Source organism: Ascidiella aspersa, chromosome 2 (assembly GCF_963924565.1).
Source record: "Ascidiella aspersa chromosome 2, kaAscAspe10.2, whole genome shotgun sequence".
Taxonomy (NCBI): domain Eukaryota; kingdom Metazoa; phylum Chordata; class Ascidiacea; order Phlebobranchia; family Ascidiidae; genus Ascidiella; species Ascidiella aspersa.
Genome location: NC_139448.1, coordinates 26,178,206 through 26,198,336, shown reverse-complemented (window position 1 = coordinate 26,198,336; position 20,131 = coordinate 26,178,206). Strand labels below are relative to the sequence as shown.

The 20,131-nt window shown below is 41.4% G+C and overlaps 2 protein-coding genes across 2 annotated transcripts; one reads left to right on the top strand and one right to left on the bottom strand.

Moving 5' to 3' along the window:
• The first annotated feature begins 476 nt into the window (after positions 1 to 476).
• On the top strand, positions 477 to 9,493 carry LOC146164537 (MAP kinase-interacting serine/threonine-protein kinase 1-like). The gene is made up of 11 exons (XM_083382980.1): positions 477 to 730; positions 988 to 1,287; positions 1,358 to 1,482; positions 1,568 to 1,747; positions 1,830 to 1,986; positions 3,332 to 3,492; positions 3,741 to 3,940; positions 4,334 to 4,441; positions 4,928 to 5,075; positions 5,535 to 5,678; positions 6,410 to 9,493. The coding sequence occupies exons 2-11, from the start codon at positions 1,185 to 1,187 to the stop codon at positions 6,638 to 6,640; spliced, it is 1,557 nt and encodes a 518-aa protein (XP_083239106.1). The 5' UTR covers positions 477 to 730; positions 988 to 1,184; the 3' UTR covers positions 6,641 to 9,493.
• Positions 9,494 to 13,357: 3,864 nt separating this feature from the next.
• LOC146164536 (exonuclease mut-7 homolog) lies at positions 13,358 to 17,371 on the bottom strand. Its single transcript, XM_083381735.1, has 3 exons — positions 17,111 to 17,371; positions 16,538 to 16,660; positions 13,358 to 16,467 (listed from the first exon to the last, which is right to left on the bottom strand). The coding sequence occupies exon 3, from the start codon at positions 16,372 to 16,374 to the stop codon at positions 13,651 to 13,653; it is 2,724 nt and encodes a 907-aa protein (XP_083237861.1). The 5' UTR covers positions 16,375 to 16,467; positions 16,538 to 16,660; positions 17,111 to 17,371; the 3' UTR covers positions 13,358 to 13,650.
• Positions 17,372 to 20,131: the final 2,760 nt, after the last annotated feature.

Sequence of the window (20,131 nt, the reverse complement as noted above, 5' to 3'; positions counted from 1 at the left end):
GTAAAAGGGGCTATAAAAAATACGGGTCACCATGAGCGCACACACCCCGGGTTTTTTTTGTGTATTTTTGATTTTCGCTGCCATAACAAACGCAGGAGTACACGCTAACTTTCCCCTATCCGACATCACTTGTTGTTATTCTGTGGCTTCGCTGTGCCTCGGTAAAGTGGCGTGTTTCAAAATAATTCCATCACGTGCTCTCAGGCACGTTCGCTTGCGCACAGCCTGTTCTATTGTGTGTGTGAGCGCGAGCGCAATGCTCATATGAATAAAGCAAGCCGGGCCGTTCTGGGCAGCCTATCTCGCGCCCTTTTAAAAAGAAACAGAGCGTCTCTCTCAGCGGGCAAGTGGCGTGTCGAGCAGGCTGTGTCTGGGAACTGTAAGAGAGAAATAATTGCGCCACAAATGAGAGAGAAAAGCGGCTGCCTTTTTTCCCTTCTCGAAGGTGCTGTGGGCCATGGAGCAATAAAGCTGTTTAACAAGTGTCGTACAGAATAGCATAACGAAATCGGGTTGGTGCTGCCTGTTTGTAGGAAGGTTTGAAGTAGAATGTTCAAGTAAGCCTCGGCTGACTTTGAAGGAATAAAGAACGACCACTGTGTTTGCAGCAGGAGCCTAATTTCAACCGGACAAACGTTTAACCATTATAAAAACAGTGGACAGTAAGATACTCATGCTATATCAATCATATTAAACACATCGCCGACTAAAGAAACCACACTGTGAAAAGGTTGGTCTTTGTTGTCCCGTAACTTTGATTTTACCACAGACGTGAAGAGTTGGATTCTTTTGTGCTAAACTTATCAGTTCTCATTAAATAAGGCTAAAATTATTTTTTCATTTGGATGGTTTGCTGGTTGGTTGCTTCAACTTGCTTGATATTTGCAAGATTGTCAGTGTCAATTCGATATTCATATTTTCCTTTTTACATTTATTTAAACCAGTGTTGTCAGTGTAGTAAACTCATTTTTGTTTTTTTGTATTTAGTGCAATATCTACCTCTGCAAGAACGACCCTGTAAGAACGATTATACCGAAGTTACCAACGAAAAAGTTTACTGTGAAGCATCACAAGAGTACAGAGCAAATCATTTTATGACGAAAAGCAGTCACCTTTAAGGCGTGGAATAGAAGTTCGAGAAAGCTTCGACTGTTCAACCACAAGAGCTACCAGATTAAATCAAAATGCATGTCAGCAAGGACTTGGATGGTAATTCTGACAACACAGAGCCAAGCAGTGACAACAACAGCAGTCTTGGTGATTCTGCTATGAATAACAAGGCCAGCGGTGAGTATTTTTGACTTCCAGTTTTGTTGTTACTGGTATAAGTTATAAATATTGGTCTGTCATTCACTAGAAATATTCTCCAATGGCTCACTTAACAACAACACGAGTTTAAGTCTTACGGATGAGGAAGGTCTAAGTGCTTCAGCAAGCTCTGTCAGTAATCCTATAGAAATCAACACCAGTCGACGAATGCAGGTATAAATTCTATCTAAATTGTAGTTCGTTATAATAAAAAGACTTATTTTGTTGATCATAATTTATGATTTTTGTTTTACTTTAGGTTGCTGTAGCCGCTCGACAACGCCGCCGTAAGAAGAGGCGAACAAGGGCTGCTGATAGTTTCTGCAATGGCACTTTTGACGACCTTTACTGTTTAACTGGTGAACTGTTGGGTGAAGGTGCATATGCCAAAGTCTGGACCTGTGTCAACAAATACACCAACAAGGAATATGCTGTCAAGGTGTGTGTTTTAGCTTTTAATGTTATGTTTACTTTTGTCTTTTTTTATTTATTTGCCATAAAATGAAATGTTCTTTCCACAGATAATCGAGAAGCATATTGCCGGACACAGTCGAATGAAGGTTTTCAAAGAGGTTGAGTTGCTCCATCAGTGCGCAGGACGATCCAACATACTACAGCTTATCGAATACTTTGAGGACAATGAGAAGTTCTATTTGGTTTTCGAGAAGATGTATGGAGGTGAGAATTGTAAACCTAGTATATATTTGTTTACCATTGGTGTTGTAAGATGTTTGTTTTTCTGGTGCAATGACCAATGTGACAATGTATATGGCTTGTCAAATTTGTTTCAAAGTATTGGGTAAGCCGAAATTATATGTTGCACGATAATGAATCATTCCATTTAGTCTGTCCTGTGATGTCGTGTTGATACGGTTGATCGCTTCCTAAAAACACGCCCCCCACTTTGTGTCGGATTCATACCTCCAGAAATAAAACGGAGCCATACGTTTTGCCCTGTGACCAAAAACATTCAAAATTTTAACACATTAAAGTAAGGTGTTTTACTGTTGTCTTTGTGGGCAATCTCTTATTTTTCATTAAATTTTCAGAAAAATTCGTCAGTTATGGATTATAAAGTCGGTGGGTCTAGGTTGCATCAGCCGAAACAACCGAGAGATGCGAGAGAGACTTTAAATTCCCTTTTTCGTTGCGCCACTCTCTTTTCTGTCTCTTCTCGCTCGTTGTTTTTTTCAAAGCGAGTCAGCCACGTTGCACCAAATTGCGTTGCAGCCAAGCGTTGCCGATTTGTTTGCGCGCTCCTTTTCTCATTTTTTCCTCCCGGCGCTCCTCGCTCCTAGTCTCGAAGCAGCTGGATCGAAATGACGCGTTGTGGTCCGATTGCGGGCATAACAAACCATTCGGAGGAAATCGCGCATAGAGAAGCACTCGGGCGGAGAAAAAGGAAATCAAACTCTCCTTGTCCGTCGAGGATGCTTTCTCGTTGCTGCCTCTGCCAATGTAATTCTCAAAGAGTCCTTCAATTAAAGTGTGCGCTGCAGCAGCAAAGCATTCGGCGCTGTTAAAATGACCGACCGTCCTACGTGCACAGCATGCGGGGGAGAAACGCGTTTTCTTGGGTTTATTGATCTGAATTCGCTCGCAAGACTCTCCCTGACTTGTTTATGGCGCGAGCCGTGCCGCCCTCGCTTGACCCGAAACGCTAGCTTGCCTAGGTCCTTGCTGACCACGCGTTGCGCTAATTTAATCGCTGCCTTTGCAAATTGACCAGCGATTATCCGACGTGCTTTGTTAAACAGCAACGTAAAAAAGACTTGCGTATAAAACAGTTTTATACTACTGAGCAAAAATGAAGTACAGCTGGCCCACTTATAGTTTAGCTTCTTGCTTATTATAAGCGATACAAAAATAATATAGTGTACACCCAGTTTTTGCTGTTTCTAATCTGTCGTTTTCCAGTTCGAAAGTTCGAAAGCTGGTCGATTTTGCGTGTTCACTCCCATTTTCCCTCCCATACTTACATTAAGAGCGCTCTATTAATCGCCCGCCTGCTGTTTTTCATTAGGCACCCTGTTGCATCGAATCGAGCGCTGTGAGCACTTCGACGAATGCGAGGCGGCGCGAGTGGTCAGGGACATCGCCACCGCTCTGTCTTTTCTGCACGACAAGGGAATCGCGCACCGCGACCTAAAACCGGCCAACATCCTGTGCGAGACCGTCGATAAGGTTAGTATTTTAACCTCGAAGAAAGTACCAACTTGCTTTCATTTGCATACTGCGATTATCGTCGGAATTTCGCAGCCCAGGCCAGTGATACTTGAACTGTGTCGGATACGTAATAAGAATATCAAAGCCCATACAGAAGTAGGTATCATTTTGAACGTCTTAAGTGTGTCGCCGTGTTGTCATTTTGCATACTCCCATTTATTCGAGCTCTGTGACTTTAAATAAACCCTCCTTCTCCCCTCGCCCAGGTTTCCCCAGTCAAGATCTGCGACTTCGATTTGGCGTCGGGTCGCGCCAGCAGCATGCTGGAACCGATTAGAACGCCCGAGCTCTCGTCACCTGTCGGCAGCGCCGAGTACATGGCACCGGAGGTCGTTGACACCTTCGTCTTCGAAGACTCGCTCTCCTACGACAAGCGCTGCGACATCTGGAGCCTCGGCGTTATAACGTGAGTGTGCTGTTCGATTTTTTGCACACGCTTTTAGCAGAATTGGTCATAATTAGGTAGCGAAAATTTGAATCCGATTCTCGGTATAACTATGCTTTCGGCCAAATCGCACGCTTTACAATTAAGTTCCTTATATCACCTAATTTACACCCCTGTTAGCCTTCAGTAAATTACCTTTTTCCCAGTTTTAATTGCTTTAAAAGACGCCCAACCCCAAAAGCCAAAGAAAAGTCGGAAAAACACAATTAGGATTCCACTTGAAATTTTCAGATTTCCACAAAAATTTCTTGCAAGTGTTTTTACAAACTTTCAAGGCGCAACCACTTACACGCGCGTTGGCGCGTATTTTGCATTCTTTCCAAGCGCTAATTGTGACTTTAATTTGCCCTCCAGGTACATCATGCTCAGCGGGCACCCGCCTTTCGTGGGCGAGTGTGGCGAAGATTGCGGTTGGGACAACGGCGAGGCTTGCCAGGCGTGTCAAGATATGCTCTTCGCAAGGTGAGTTGCTGGCTTATCGTTTGTTGTTGACATTCCGTTCACCTATGATGCCATGTATGTCGAATACGCGCCTAGTCGAACATTCCTAAACGTTATCTGTTTATAGTATATTAAGCCCTCAGTGTATGTTCAGTTGTCCACTCAACGAAGAACCTGTATTATGTTATGCTGTCTCCAACCGGCAATTCGAAAACTGACTGGTACATGGCCCCCGTTTAAATGTACAGAAAGCGAAGCAACCCGCGCTAGGAATGCCGCTTTTGGCCATTAAACTTTTATTCTCTTCTGTCAAAGAGTGCATAATCGTTGTATACCGCAGCCATCACGCGTTGTGTGCAATTAATATACCAGCCCACCGAGGCCACAAATAGCTTTGAGCGGGCGACGTCAGTCACGTTTATCAGCGTCGACTCGAAATCCGCTTTCGCCCAACCAGTCACTACAGTCTTTATGCTATATTAAAGCCGGACTGATTTGCTTTTTCAGCATTAAACGCGGCGAGTACAACTTCCCCGAGGAGCAGTGGAGCGGCATCTCGAACGACGCCAAGGACCTCATCTCGCACTTGCTGGTTCGCGACAGGAGCCTCCGCTACCAGGCGCACCAGGTCCTTGAGCACCCCTGGATCAAGGGGGTAAGTCGTAAACACCCTTTAATGTTTTTTTTCTTTGTGGACTGCTAAAGTGAAATCGTGTAAACGCGAAGCTTGTTCTAATAGCGTACTTGTGTGTTCTTACGCGGGTGGTAGCGTATCACTATGTCATGTTTTCAGTAAGAATCCGGTTGTGTTTGGTTGTTAGCCATAATAAACTAATCCTTCGGGAATCCTTCCCTAAATTTTAAACAAACACAACGAAGTACTACTTGCACTAGATAATTATATATAACTGTTTATGTATTAAGCGAACATCTTACTGAAATGCGCGCTGGCCTTCTAAAAGCGTGTTACCTGGTAATCCTAGTAGCATGGCCGCACACAAACACACACGCGCAAAGATAAATCGGTTTACTGCCATTTCGCCGCTGCTGCACGCACAGTCGCACACCCACGGTCAGCTCTTTAACTTGACGCCTTTTATTGTTGACGACGCAGAGCGCTTCGGAAACGCCCCTTTCCACGCCCCACCTGCTCTCGCGCCGCGATTCGTCCACGCACGACCTGACACAGTTCGCCGCGCACGCCGTCGCCTACGAAAGGAAGCTGGCGTGCAACGACAACAACCCGCCTATCATACAGGTTGGTAATGTGCTGCATCTGCTCTGCTGCATGTGCTGCGTTTTTTTGCAGCTAGGTTTTTATGGCAAGGTTCGGCAATCAGTCATGTCTTACACTTACAGCAATTGGGGTTTGCTAAAGTTTATTTTTTATTGCACTACGTGCTGTGTTCCTTTGTATAAAAAAATTCTTATTACAGCCCAGGTTTAATGCTTGCTTACGCGCGAATTTTGTAATTTGTTTTTGATAAGCTCAAATTGCCGGACTGCTATGCGTTGCAAATGTACACAACCAAAATAGCCTGATTTTTAAGTGGCAATCAATTTGACACGTCCGCTTCTTTAAAGGTCGCGTGAAGGCCCTTCTGTTGTTTTCGCACTACCGGAGTTCCGGTTTGTAATCTGTCTGCACTTCAATTAACCTACCGGGGGTTTTTGTTTACGTTTTTGGCTGTCTCTTGCCTCATCCTTCCTTTTTGTGGCACAGTGCGTTTTTCGCTAAACGCTATGTACATTTTTTGTAATCCGCCGATAACCCCTTTTTAGTCTATTTAGGCTGTGTTGTGTACTAGGTTAAATTCTAAAATTGCCGAAACAGGTGCTCTAAATTTTTTGCCCGGAAACAAGGAAAATATAATGTCCTGACGTAACTCACTTACTTTTTCTTTTAAACGGTATCTTTATTGAACTACAACATCCGTATCTAGTGCTGAAAATTTGTAAGGTTGAGTTTTACGAACTTTTATTTCGCAGGAGATGGAATCGCTGCGTCTTTCCCCTCCGGGCACGTCCGAGCTCTACAGGCGTCGCAGAGGCTCCGCTTCTTCAGCAGAGGCCGTTGACGCGGCGCCTTCAGCGGCTTTCAAGACGGCGCCGACAACGCCGCAGCACTCGTGCGCCACCATGGCGCGCCTGGTCACTAGCGCGCATGTCGCCGCCAAAACCACACTCGGATTTGGCCTGAAAAGCATTCAGGGAAGTTAAAGCTCCGACGACGTGACCAAACTTGATGTAAATACCTTCCCGCTTCACCTCCCATTTCCGCTTCCGCCTTGTACATTGCTCATCGCGCCCACACATCTCCATACCCACTCTACTGCGTCGAGGCCCGCGCCATTGATTTCTCTCCCGCTTTCTGTTCGAGGTTTCATCGACCCCCCTTTTTTTACTTATTCCCGCTATTCCTTTCCGCCACTCTTTTAATACGCCGACGACGTTTTCGTTTTGCGCGACGCTCGTGTCAATCCCGCTTACTCCCCGGGCAACCGTGGATCTGTGCGTGCTAAAGCTTGTCACAGGAAGTCCGCCGCTTGCATTTAGCGGCAAGGCGCCCACCAAACCCCACCCAACCACCTCTTTGACCACACAGCGTCGCTTGCGAGTGTAAATATGCCGGCGTCGGGTCGGTCTGACCAGTCGCAGCAGTGTGCTGTCAGCAGTGCTTCGTTCTTTTGCTTTTCCCGCATTTCGCCCGGCCGCCACTTGTTTAAACGCCATGTGTTTTTTTTCTCTTTTTTTATATAAATGTGCGCGCGCCCACAGCGTTACCAATGTTTGCGACAGCCATTCCGCAACCGGGCACCAACCGCTGCTTCCATTTCTTTCTTTATAAATATTATATAAAAGTCTACTACGTACGTAAAGTATTGCATTGAGCCCGCTTCTTTTTGCTGTGTGTGTGTGTGTGTGTGTGTGCGCGCGCGCGTGCGTAGCCCCCATTTCACTGGAGATAGCAAATGTGTTGAAACCGCTTTTTATATATTGACGCGCACCGCCGCAAATAAGGTACGTTCTCAGTTTACCCACTCCATTCCCATGCGCCTTAAAAAAACTTAAAATCGTTAAAAAAAAAACTTGAAACACGCGTAGTTCCTCGATCCGTTTTATTTTTCTGGGTGCTTTTCCACACGGAAGAACGATTGCCAAACCTGTAACATATTCGCTTCCGCGAAGGAAAACCATCGAGGCGTCATCGCGCCACCCAAGTTTACTACGTTTTTCGCGCGCAACCCTGTCTTTACCCTTGTACAGTTTCGTTGCATTTTCTTTTAAGGTGTACAGAGCATTTTTCCTGTTTTTCTTGCGTTTTCTTTTACAATTGGCCCAGTACTCCTCCCCGAGCAATCGCGTGAGCCTACCCTGGGTCCCCCCCGGTGCTAAGGTTTGGTCTTCGCCTGCCCCAATCATTCTCATGGGACTTCTCCCTTTTAGCGACCCCTGACTAATAACTTTCTCGCCCCTTTGGGTGTTCTTGGTATCTTCATGTACGTCAACCACACTGTGTTAAATGGTTTAAAAAAACATCACCTTATTCAACTTTTTAAACCCCTCTGCTACTTTGTAACTTACCCTAACATGTCCGAGATATTGTTTTAACCTGCGAAACAGTTTAAATGCGTGGTAATTCCTTAAAAAAGAATTTGATGTCCATAGAGCGAAGAAAACAAATATTATAAACTGCAAACAAACGTTGTAACCCGATTACAATCAATAAATTATTATCTTGTGTAAACAGCAAACGTCTTAATCCGATTAAAACATATGCACTGTGTGTAAAAAATTTCCCCGCATCCCGAGCGACCCCCAACCGTAATTTGTAACTTCCCTATTCCCCTCCCATCACGCCCCTTCACCCTCTCATAGCCCCAACGTAGCCGACAAGCCGCAATGCCTCCTGTCCCCCAAAGACCGCTCGCTTTACTTTTTTCGTGCGTTTAACCGTTGATGAAGTTCAAAAAGAAACCGGTTGCAGCCGCCACGAATGCAGCCGGCCGATTCGACTGTGTAAACCCGCCTTTGTGCGCAACCCTTGCAATAACGATTACGATAAACCGTAACTTGCACCCCTTTTGTCTTTCTCTCGTGTTGCTCCCTCGGCAATTCGAAACCCGCCGCGCTTGGTGAGCTTCCAATGACGTCACGCTCGCTAAGGGACTTTCCCGGCACTTTTGTTGTCATCATCGTTCCGCTAAAAAAACACCAGCACCGTTAAATACCGCATTTTTGGCGTGCGTGCGTTTGTGTGTTTCTTTCATGTCTGATCCGCATTTTCTCACCGATAAAACGGGAACAGTTCACTGTGCGCCCCTCTACTATATACCACACCTGATCGACATCGGTTTTCTCACCAAATTTCCAGCAGTGCTTCCCCCACTAACTCTTTAACTAACGGTGATTTACAATTTCTATCGATTCGAGCGTGCGTCACAAAACGTTTGACATTATTTTGTTTTACTGCTTTGGCACTGCAAAGTAATCTTGATATATGTTTACAACCGAGTAACGTTTCGACACTCCACCACCACCTATTTTTTACACTTTGTTGTAAAGATTGTAAACTGTCTAACCTGCCTGAAACACTACACATGTGTTAAACTTTAAACAGCTAACTTTTACCGACAAGTATATTTGCCATTTTTTGTTCTTTCCGACAAGTTTGTGTTGTTGTGTTTTCTGGGTCCATTCCCAAGAACCAGCGAGAAGGAAGTTCGTTTTGTTTTTTTCGTGTTCGTAAAAGTGCCTAAGGGTGCCAGTCTCCCTGCAGCGCACTACTGTCGCCCCAGAGACGTGGTACTAGCCCCTTTTCCCGATGCTTTATGCTTGTTTTAGACACACCATGCCCCTGTGCGTGCGTCCTACACTTTTAATAATTATAACTTGACGTCTCCATATAATAGAGTCTCCACGTAGGCCTAAGTTTTTCGGATGTGTACATTGCAACATGTAACCACCGCCCGCAGAAGTTTTATACGGTTTGTCAATGTTTTAAACCTGGTCGCAAATTTTTGGTCGTAAACACAATTTGAAAGTAAAATAAAATTTGAAGGAATCCAATCACTTCTTTGTTGTATTGTGAACTTGCTACAGCTACAGCGCTTGTCGTTAAGAGCACTCCAGAGGAACGAAAAACGCTGGACTAGTATTTACACCAAAACATTACCTGACAGTTTATGTTACGACCTCGTTGTTGTGTTGTCCGGTATTATTTCCCTCTAACGGAAATTCCATAGAATGCCTTTTTTGCGGCAGTTAGTTACCAAGAAATAGCAGGATATTTACAGGGATAGCCAACAATTATAACAAAATAAAGGAAATGCCGTTTTTCGAGGTATTTAACCTACGTAGTAAGTTGTTTATACTTGCTGGCTGAGGATCGCTGTAACATTACAATGCCTAGTCACCACAATTTCGGTGTGTAAACAGTGTTATATCTCATGTTTCATACAATACGGTCATCAATCGAAAAGTTGCTAACAACCCAGACGTGTTTTTCTAACGCCAAACGTTATTTTCATCGGCGTTCTGGTAAAATATTTTTTTGATACGCCGTACTGGAAAAAATGCTTGTTTTAGCAGGCCATTCGACATCTTCTTTAATGTCAAAAAACTAGGATTAAAACTAGGATTTGAGTTAAATATTTGTTTACTTCATCGAACGATAAGACCAGGTTTCCTATCAGGCTACTTTTTTAGACGTCTTTTTTAAACGCAACTTTGTGACATCTCTAAAATTTGTCGTGCGTTCTGGTACAAAACTTCTTTCAACCTTGCTTCAAAGTAATGGATGCTAAGATTCAAAGCGTACCAGTAATATACATTAGTAATAGCTACCGGAACAGCAAATCAGAGAAATAATTATTATTGGTGCGTTTTAATGACTTAAATAAATTCCTGTAAGGTATTTTTATTTTGCAAGGTAATCTCGTCTAATTTAGGAATGCCTAATTAGGTTTCTGTAAAAAACGGCTATCACACGATCAATGTACTATACGTAATCGCTCCAAACCGATAATTGCAAAGAGAATAACAATATTATTTTAATGATGCCTTCATAATTGGATCAGTCGACTTACTCAACCACCGACGTAAATGAACACGCCAATTCGAATACGCTAATCAACAGGATAATTGCGATACAAACAGAAATAATTACACCCAAACATTCAGAAATTACCAATCGCTTCGCTGAAAATCACCGAAACAGAATTGGATTGGCGGTTTTCAAAAACGGTAAGCCGATATTTTCAAATAATTAATGAGGGACCAAGGGCACGCATACCCAAATTATGATTTGATTGGTTAATCCTAAAGGTTGTTTTGAGGCAGAATTCCCAGTTGTTGAGTATTTTTGGCCTACGGGCACAATGCGCCTCGTTAGTTAATCGATCAGTAGACGTACAATGCTAAAAATGTTTCTTTAAACTTTTAAAGCAACCTGTTTTGGTAGTATTGGTTGTGAAAAAACAGCGGTTTACTGGTTGATTTTTAAGGCAGCTTATTTTGAAAAATATGATTTGAAATTGCCTTTTGAGAATTAATACTGCTTTAGTATGTTAAATTATAAAACACGCTACAGTAGTTAATAGATATAATCTTTACACATTTTGATATCCTACTAGCTCGAGTTGCATAACACAATAACTAAATAAAAATTTGTATTTAATGTCAGGTCAAAACACCGGAAAGACTGACTGTCTCATACCTCCGCTGGGATACTTAGAGCTTTTTATAGTGTTTTTTTGACTCATTTGATGAAGTATCTCCTCACATGAGCCGTAGCGCGATAGCTTATTTATATACTTCGTCCAGGTAACTTTTACAATATAAGAAGCCAAGTTCGGTTTACCACTAAATGATTTGTTGCCACTAAATCTTTTTTCAAAAAAGGTCCACAAAAAGGGTAACTTACGTAGGGGAAACATAACGAAAAAGGCCCGAAATACGTTGGCTTGGCTGAAGCATTTCGTGAAATTTTGCACAATATGCCATATTGAAATTGTTTTGGGACGCATGGTGATTTTGGTCGAAAAATGTGCTTTTGGGCAAGAAAATGAAATGATGCAAATAACGCCAAATTTTTGGCAGGGGCCTAATATGCCTACGTAAATAAAACAGGACACTCTAACAGAACCCGATAATTATACCGGTTTGTTGCTTAATTTTCTGGATGGTAACGAACTTTAAACATTTGCAAATAATAATTTAAAAAGCCAAACCGAAACTCAAACGAATATTTAAAACGAACTATAACCTTAATTGGGCCCCAACTACAACAAAATTATTAAATACGAGTTACTTATTATCCAATGGATTCTATACTTTTAGCCCATAGTTATACAGCTTTAATTTAGTACAAGTTACTTTTAAACCCGAGCAAATTTTTTTTGAAAGACCGGTAACTTAAATCAAAAATGTTTTAACACAAACTGTAGGCTACGCGTATAAAATCATGGGTAGCCTTTACTCAAGAATAGCAATTTTATTGCATAGTCGACAGTCGTAGTTCGCCCGAGAACCGAAGGTTTTATTAAGATTAAGTTAAATGTTTTATAACTCTACGTTATGACTAGGGTAATTATTTTTTGACTTTGACAAAATTTTGTCAAAATTTACGCGTTAGTTCAAAATTTGTCAATTTTTTTTAAAGTCAAAATGAAATAAAAATGCACATCGTTAACAAAATTAAAAAAACATCTGTAGTCAGCTTTTTGAAAAGGTCGTTCATTTTTTTTAGATTTATCGTTCAATTAAAAAAAAAATTCGTTTCGATTTATATTCAAAGTCATTTTAACCGTATTACATCTTCATTAGAGCAATATAAGGTATAAAAAAACGTGTAAATAACGACGCCTAGGTTATTTCAATCTATGTATTTCTAACAGGTAAAAATTTAGTCAAAATAAATTATTTTTAGTTCAAAATTTTAGCTTTTAAGGTCAAAAATTTTTTTGGTCCAAAAATAATCGCCCTAGTTGTGACACAACTTTGTGATATCAACTCTACAGAACTCCATGACCCCGACCAAACATAAACCCGGGTCCTTCCCTAGACCTTTACTGTCCTGTTAAGCTACTTTTTTGGTTTTCAAATTGTGAAACGCCAAAGACTGCTAAAACAGGGTTTATCGCAGCAATTGCCTTAGGGACGATGGAAAAAGGTAAATTGTATTACGAATCATATTTAAACTAAAAATTTGTTGGCGATGTGTGTTTCTCGAACTTAAAAAAAGGCCCGCAACTTATTTTAATACAGTGCATAATCGTGACATATCAAGCAACTTTAATGTGCTATAGAATTACGTTGCCAAACTAATGCATCGCGAGTTTTCGTAAATTGTGTCGTGGGGGCGCGGCTGAACAACTGAAGGAACCCTGTACTAGAAACATATTATTCGAAAAAAACATGTTTCGCATCTACATGTAATAGTCCTATTTGATCTAATTCCGACCTGTGTTTTATTCCGACGTTGACGGTATTCTAATTTTAGTCTTATTGCTGGAGTATGCATGCAACATAGGCTATAGTCCACGTTTACGTTAATAGAATTCGATAAATGAAAACTAAAGAAAAGCGTTCATTACAAGCAAACGCAACCCGGATAAAATTCTTTTAAAACAAAAATCATTAGGAACCTAGGTTTTTTGTGTTGTTCAAGCAGTATGAATATAATTAGAGGCCTAATTGAAAGATTAAGGATTCTTGCTTTGCGAATACTTGTTTGGCACTCATAATTTTAGGCATCGAATATTACCAGGAAAATTTTTTTATCTCACAAATCTAACTCTATATATTGTTTTAAGTGTAACTTGTTCATATCCTTTATTACGTTACTTGCCTGATTTAAAAAAGTGTTGCCTGTAGCAATTCATTTAAACCAGACATTGCAGACATCCATAGGTAAATGGGCGGGAGTTGGGTAAATCGGATCGAACGACGTGTTTTGCATTTTTCTTTAACGTAACGAAGGCAAAATAACACAAAAGGTAAAAATGCACAGAAATGGTGGCGCTGAACGCACCCCTCAGAAACAGGCACAGATTATAATTCTAGGCGGAATACTAACTCGCCTAGAAAACATTGAAATTTAACAAAAGTAAAGTCGCTGGCTAACGTTTTTAGCACGCAAAATGTCACGATAAATAGCACCCAATAGACATAATCACAAGGGAAAACATCAGTACAAGATAACCACATCTAACACAAATTGTTTTCTATCAGCCGCTGAGCAGGTGCCTGTACTTTTCGATCACATTTCCGAAATGGCGACCGGCCCAATAAACCTTGCCGCATCCGACGCAGCAGTAGAACTCGTCGACTTCTTTGCAAACCGGCTTCGGCACTTGCTCTAGCAGGAGGGCAGTGCAAAGTGTCTCCTGGCCGGGTTTTTCAGTGAGGATTGTCCCGCTATCTGTGTCCAGTCTGGAGTTTGTAGATATCGACAGCGGGTTAATGTAATACGACACAGTCGCTACAGAGTCTTTAGTGCTTAATTTCGCAAGTTTCTCTACTACAGGCTTGGTTTCCAGTTGCACAGAAGTAGGTGTTATTCGCTTCTGCGAAAGAGTTTCGCCTTCTTCAAAAGACTCGCCGGCGCTGCTGAAATCTCCATCTGCGTCCCACTCCAGGTCTGCCATTCGACTGCTACATGTATACGAGGGGGCGACTGGTGCCGAACGCACTTTAGGCGGAGGACTTGACTTCGCTTTTGGATTGCTCTTACGTATCTCGTCCCACGGTATGCTAATCGGAAAACTCGAAACGCCCGCGTGCCGCGCGACAATGGCACGATGCATCTGGTCCGGGTCGACCTTCACATACTTCCCGCAGTTGCAGACCTGGCAGCGACTGAAGACGTCGAGCGACGTTACGGTGACATTGTAATGTTCCAGCACGAAGGCAGCCTGATCCTTTGCCTTCATGTCGTTGGGCACGTCTAGGCAATCGCCTTCGGGCACCTGCGACGACAGATAGGCGTGCGGGGCTCCGCTGGTCAGGATCACGCGCCCATGGCTGCGCGCAAGACGGGCGCATTTATCGTGTGCGTCGTCGTTTGACAGTATTTCGGCGTCTACCCCACAGCAGCGCAGCTGACGCCCGAGGCCTTGGAGCATGTTGTCGCAAACCACACGGAAGCTGCGGGCGGGCACCTTTGCAAGTCTCGCTCCTCTCCCGACGCCCGGCAGACTTTTCGAAGTATTGCCAGGTCGCAAGCCGCGACCACGACCTCGACCGCGGGTTTGCTTTTTTGCTAGCGCGATAGCAATGCTTTCGGGATTAAGGCCCGGCTCTATCGCTGACATTCGCGCGACCAACACTTCATACACTTCCAGGAGACAGTATGCGTCCAACGCCGCGTAGTTTATCTGCGTCTGACGCAAAGGTCGGCGGTTCCATAGAGAAATCTGCTCACTTTTGTCCAATGGAAGGCCCAGGGTTTGCTTGACCAGCTTACTGAGGCCCGTTAGCTGCTGGGGTTGGTTTGAAGGCGTTTGCTTTTCCAACAGCTCAGGGTAGAGCCGGCTGATGTGGTTAGAGACGGTGTGCAGATCAGTCACACGGCTGCTAGACTTTATAGAGACTGCTAGCTCAGGAAGGCATTCTGATAGCTTGTGCAGATCCTCCTTCAAACCGAAACCAATTTTTACATGAGCTTCAGAGGTGAACAAACGAGATAAGAAGCAAGTTAAATACTGTGTGTTGTTTTCTGTTAGAAAAGTATGCATATCAATCAGGAAAACTGAATCCTTTATTGCAAGTTGCAACAAAGACATGATTTCTTCGTTTCCTCCTGCAAAGGTCCACTCAGCATCAATTCCAACTATTTCACTGGCTTCGAATATTCTGATATCACACCAATCCAACTCAATGTCATTTGAAATAAAATAAATTTTATCCTGTGGTATATTAAGCACATGGAATGATCCAGATGATGCATTGTCCTCGTTGTGCTTAAATTGATCCTCATAATCTTCAAGGTCCCACTCTTCATCACTGTAAGTAGGTGAAACGATGGATGCTGTTCTTAACTCAAACAGCTTTTCCCAATAGTCACGACCAATGTCATCATAGTAAGTCTCATGAACCAATTTGACCAGCTCTTTTTGCAAGTAAACATCGTTCCCAACAGTCCTCTGCACCAGCTCTTTAGTGTTCTCAAACGAGGCAACATTTTGCACATAATACCTATACAAAATGTATCTAAGGCTTGCAACACCATGGCGCTTTGTTAAGTTTGGACAGAGCACTGACATATGGTCTTCTTTTTTAAACATTTTTAGCCATCTGCCTAACATTTTATCAAGAAAGCGGAGTTCTAAAACTTCTGCTTTTGCAGAGTTTAGATTGTGTTCAACCAAATAGGTTATCACATCAAAGTTTGGTTCAAGCCAAGAGTCAATTAGAGCAATGATTTCATCCTGTGCTTTAATACAATTGCATAAATAACTGTCAATCAAGTTTACTTTATTTTGCAATAGTGCAGGTAGAGCCAAATCAAACAAACTAAATTCGGATTGAATATTTAGTTGGCTGACAAGAGCAATAGAACCTTTTAGGTTTCCATTTTTAGAGCTCTCTATCACATGTGCTTTAAGAAGATTAATGTTAGGTTTATCAACCTGAAAGATTTGAATCAATCTAACTGCCAAATTTTTGTGGGACACTACAGCAATGGCTATTGCCTGCTCTTTAGTTTCATTAGAAAGTGTGTCCATGTTAGGTAATATGTTGCTTATATGGGCCAAAATTAAAAGGCCCAATGACTTTGGCCTCTTTTTAAACTTTGAGTATTCAATGAGTTCAAGCCATTCATGACAGGACGTATTGTCTTTGAACTGTGTTGACAAGATTTCATTGATCTGTCTGATGGCTTGTTTATCCCATAACGCATTGAGCTTTACACTGATAGAATACAAATCACAATTACTGCTAACATTCATAATTCAAGCCAATGTTAACACGTCACAAAGTTATTTGTTTTGTGTTTGTTTGAATTCCTCAACCAGGGCAATGTCAGCTTGAATATTTCGCTTCTAAAAGAAAAAAAAACACTTGGTGAAAATTCTTTCCAAAAATGAATTTTACTTACATTGAGTAACTTACTTTCTGTAAAGCATTCACCATGCTTTCACGAGTTGTACTTAAAGTTGGGATATGTGAAGAAAACAATGATGGTGTATTGGAAACATAAAACATTGCCAGCGGAAAGGATAAATATAAAACCATCTAAAATGAAAACGATAAAAATCAGTCCAGCTTAATAATAATTCCCTTATTTTTATTTGTTATTTAGTTAGCAGTAGTTTACCTTCAAACTATATTTGCATTCATGTAAATTATCACCAATAAGCAATAATAATATAATAAAATCTGAAACAAAAGTACTTAGGCAAACATTTAGCAAAGTTATATTTTGATTGCTTATATGGGGAAAATTCCTTAAAATTCTTAATTCTATGTTGAGTTGATGACAATAATATTACCGAAAATATGTTTTCATAAAGCAAGGCATGGTTTCATAGCAAATACTAAAATTGCAAATTGTTTACTGTATTTGCATAGGCACAACACATATATTATGAGAAAAATATGTTAAGTTAGATAATCATCAATCAGTGGTTTTGTAAACACAAGTCACAATATAACTTTTATTGTATAAGGCATAAGCACACATACCCGTAAATATTCCATTCTGGATCCACCCATCTTGTGACCAATGGGACACTATTTAAAAAATATATCTAAAACTGAAATGCACACAAAAAAGAACTGTGATGAACTTTCTATACTTTTGCATTGCCTGCTTCTTATAGGAATCAGTGAAATAACAGTTAACCGGAAGAAAAATATATAAATATTTTGCTGGTTTTTGTTTGATATTAAAGAGCCGAAACATGAACAATTATTGATTTTCCTGCCATTTATACCCAATTAACCTTAACAGCAAGTTTTTATGTGTTGCATCAAATGCATCCAGTGCAAGTTTAAATACAAGATCCTGGAAAATATTTTCTTGTTTCAGGTAGTGTTTTAATTCTTATTTATTCAAATCGGCTTAATTAATTTATATTGTAAGCATTGCTCTTCATTTAAAAAACAAAACTAGGAATGTAGACCAAAATAAAAGTGTGCTGTTCCACCTGAACCTGATTGCATGAAGGTGCCATCCTAAGGGTCATGACTTTATAACAACAGCATGTTAGTGTCACCAAATTGCTGTCACCTATTTGGTGACACCCTGTCACCCATTTGGTGACACCCTGTCACTGATTTGGTAACACCGTCACTGATTTGTTCACACCCTGTCATCGAATTACTAACACCCTGTAAGCAATTTGGAGACACCCTGTACCCAACTTCAAAATAATCTGTAACAAATGTGCAGTGCTTTCCAACCAGTGGGTCGCGAAGCTATTTTCGGTGGGTCGCAAAGCATTTCTAAATATTACGGTGTTTTATGCAGCAAATGTAATACGTAACAATTAGATGTTTTTTGTCGCATTAACTATTTCAGTAGCCTACGCCAGAAGAAAAGACGCAGGTTTTATGATACAACTGTTAGCTAAGTTCCAATTCATTTTTAATTATTCCTAAACAAATATGTCATCTCACTGTGTTGCTGTGAGCCCACAATAAAACTTGCATTAAAAGTGTGTTGCGAACTGAAAAAGTTGGGAAGCACTGCGATAGATCAAAGTTAAACTTTTAACAATACAGCATTTGTTTGCTTTTAACACTTGCTGAACAAACAGAAACTCTAAAAAAATATCTCAGGCATCTCCGACCTGGATTTAGAACAGATTTTAATTCATAGAAATTCGCAGTGACAGGTAAAGACTCGCCTGTCATTGCGCAGTGACAGTGACAGGCTACATAAAAAAGACTCCTGTTGACAAATCTGTGACAGGTGTCAGTAATTTGTGAGACTGACAGGATGTCAATAAAATGTCTCAACTCAACCCCTGTTGTGTAACCATGGTTGCCAGTTAGGATTTTTTAAAGCCAAATTTGAAAATTTAGGCTTTTTTTGAACCTCTTTGGATTTTTTTTTTTCAAAAAAAAATCCAAATGAAATTTGGCTTTTTTAGGCTTTTTTCGCTTTTTTCCAAAATGCCATGAGTGTTATGTTAAGAAGAGATCAAACTAACACAAAAAGAGAAAAAATTTCCAAAAAACATCACAAAAAGAGAAAAATTTGCAAAAAAAAAAAATTGGGGCGCTGGTCTAGAATCTTACCACTTTTTTTTTTTTAGCGGCAGGATGTACAGTAGCAAGATTTAGTTTTAAAAATGTAAATTCCAAAGGTAACAATAAAGCTGGTTAGGCTGGCCATATTTTTCCCAAAGGTGAAAGCATTTTCCCAATAAATTTGTACAGGGGGGTATTATCTTGCAAGTGGCGACACCTGGCGTATTTTATTGAAGATTCACGGTCATATATGTTTGCATTTTGCCCGAAAATTTAGAATTGTGTAGTTGCCCTTGTGCTGGGTCTACCCTAATGATAAACACACCGTCAGAAAGAGCCAACTCTCTTCTGTACAGCAAGAGAAAAACAAATCCCTATCTGCATGGTGCGACGCCTAGCGGAACTCTTAGCGTACCCTATATTATAAATCTCTTGCCACTAGGTGGCAGCACAGAAACTCTAGTCGAGTCTTGGGGTAGCCTTATTCTATTCCTAAAACGTAACTATGAGTGTTTAGTGCATTAGCCTTTGTTTACAGAGTCCATTCTTTGAGGGTAATTTGGCTGGAATATCTACGGCCGCCTAGCATAGGAAATTGCATTGACGTGCGCAAGTCTAGAATCCTACCACAATATTTCGTCTTTTTGCCCGAATTTAGAATTGCGTAGTTGCCCTTGTGCTGGGTCTATCCTAATGATAAACACACCGTCAGAAAGAGCCAACCTTTTTCTGTACAGTGAGAGCAAAAACAAACCCCTATATGCATGGTGCGACGTCTAGCGGAACTCTTAGCGTAGCCTATATTATAAATCTCTTGCCACTAGGTGGCAGCACAGAAACTCTAGTCGAGTCTTGGGGTAGCCTTATTCTATTCCTAAAACGTAACTATGAGTGCTTAGTGCATTAGCCTTTGTTTACAGAGTCCATTCTTTGAGGGTAATTTGGCTGGAATATCTACGGCCGCCTAGCATAGGAAATTGCATTGACGTGCGCAAGTCTAGAATCCTACCACAATATTTCGTCTTTTTGCCCGAATTTAGAATTGCGTAGTTGCCCTTGTGCTGGGTCTATCCTAATGATAAACACACTGTCAGAAAGATCCAACCTTCTTCTGTACAGCGAGAGCAAAAACAAACCCCTATATGCATGGTGCGACGCCTAGCGGAACTCTTAGCGTACCCTATATTATAAATCTCTTGCTACTAGGTGGCAGCACAGAAACTCTAGTCGAGTCTTGGGGTAGCCTTATTCTATTCCTAAAACGTAACTATGAGTGCTTAGTGCATTAGCCTTTCTTTACAGAGTCCATTCTTTGAGGGTAATTTGGCTGGAATATCTACGGCCGCCTAGCATAGGAAATTGCATTGACGTGCGCAAGTCTAGAATCCTACCACAATATTTCGGCTTTTTGCCCGAATTTAGAATTGCGTAGTTGCCCTTGTGCTGGGTCTACCCTAATGACAAACACACCGTCAGAAATATCCAACCTTTTTCTGTACAGTGAGAGCA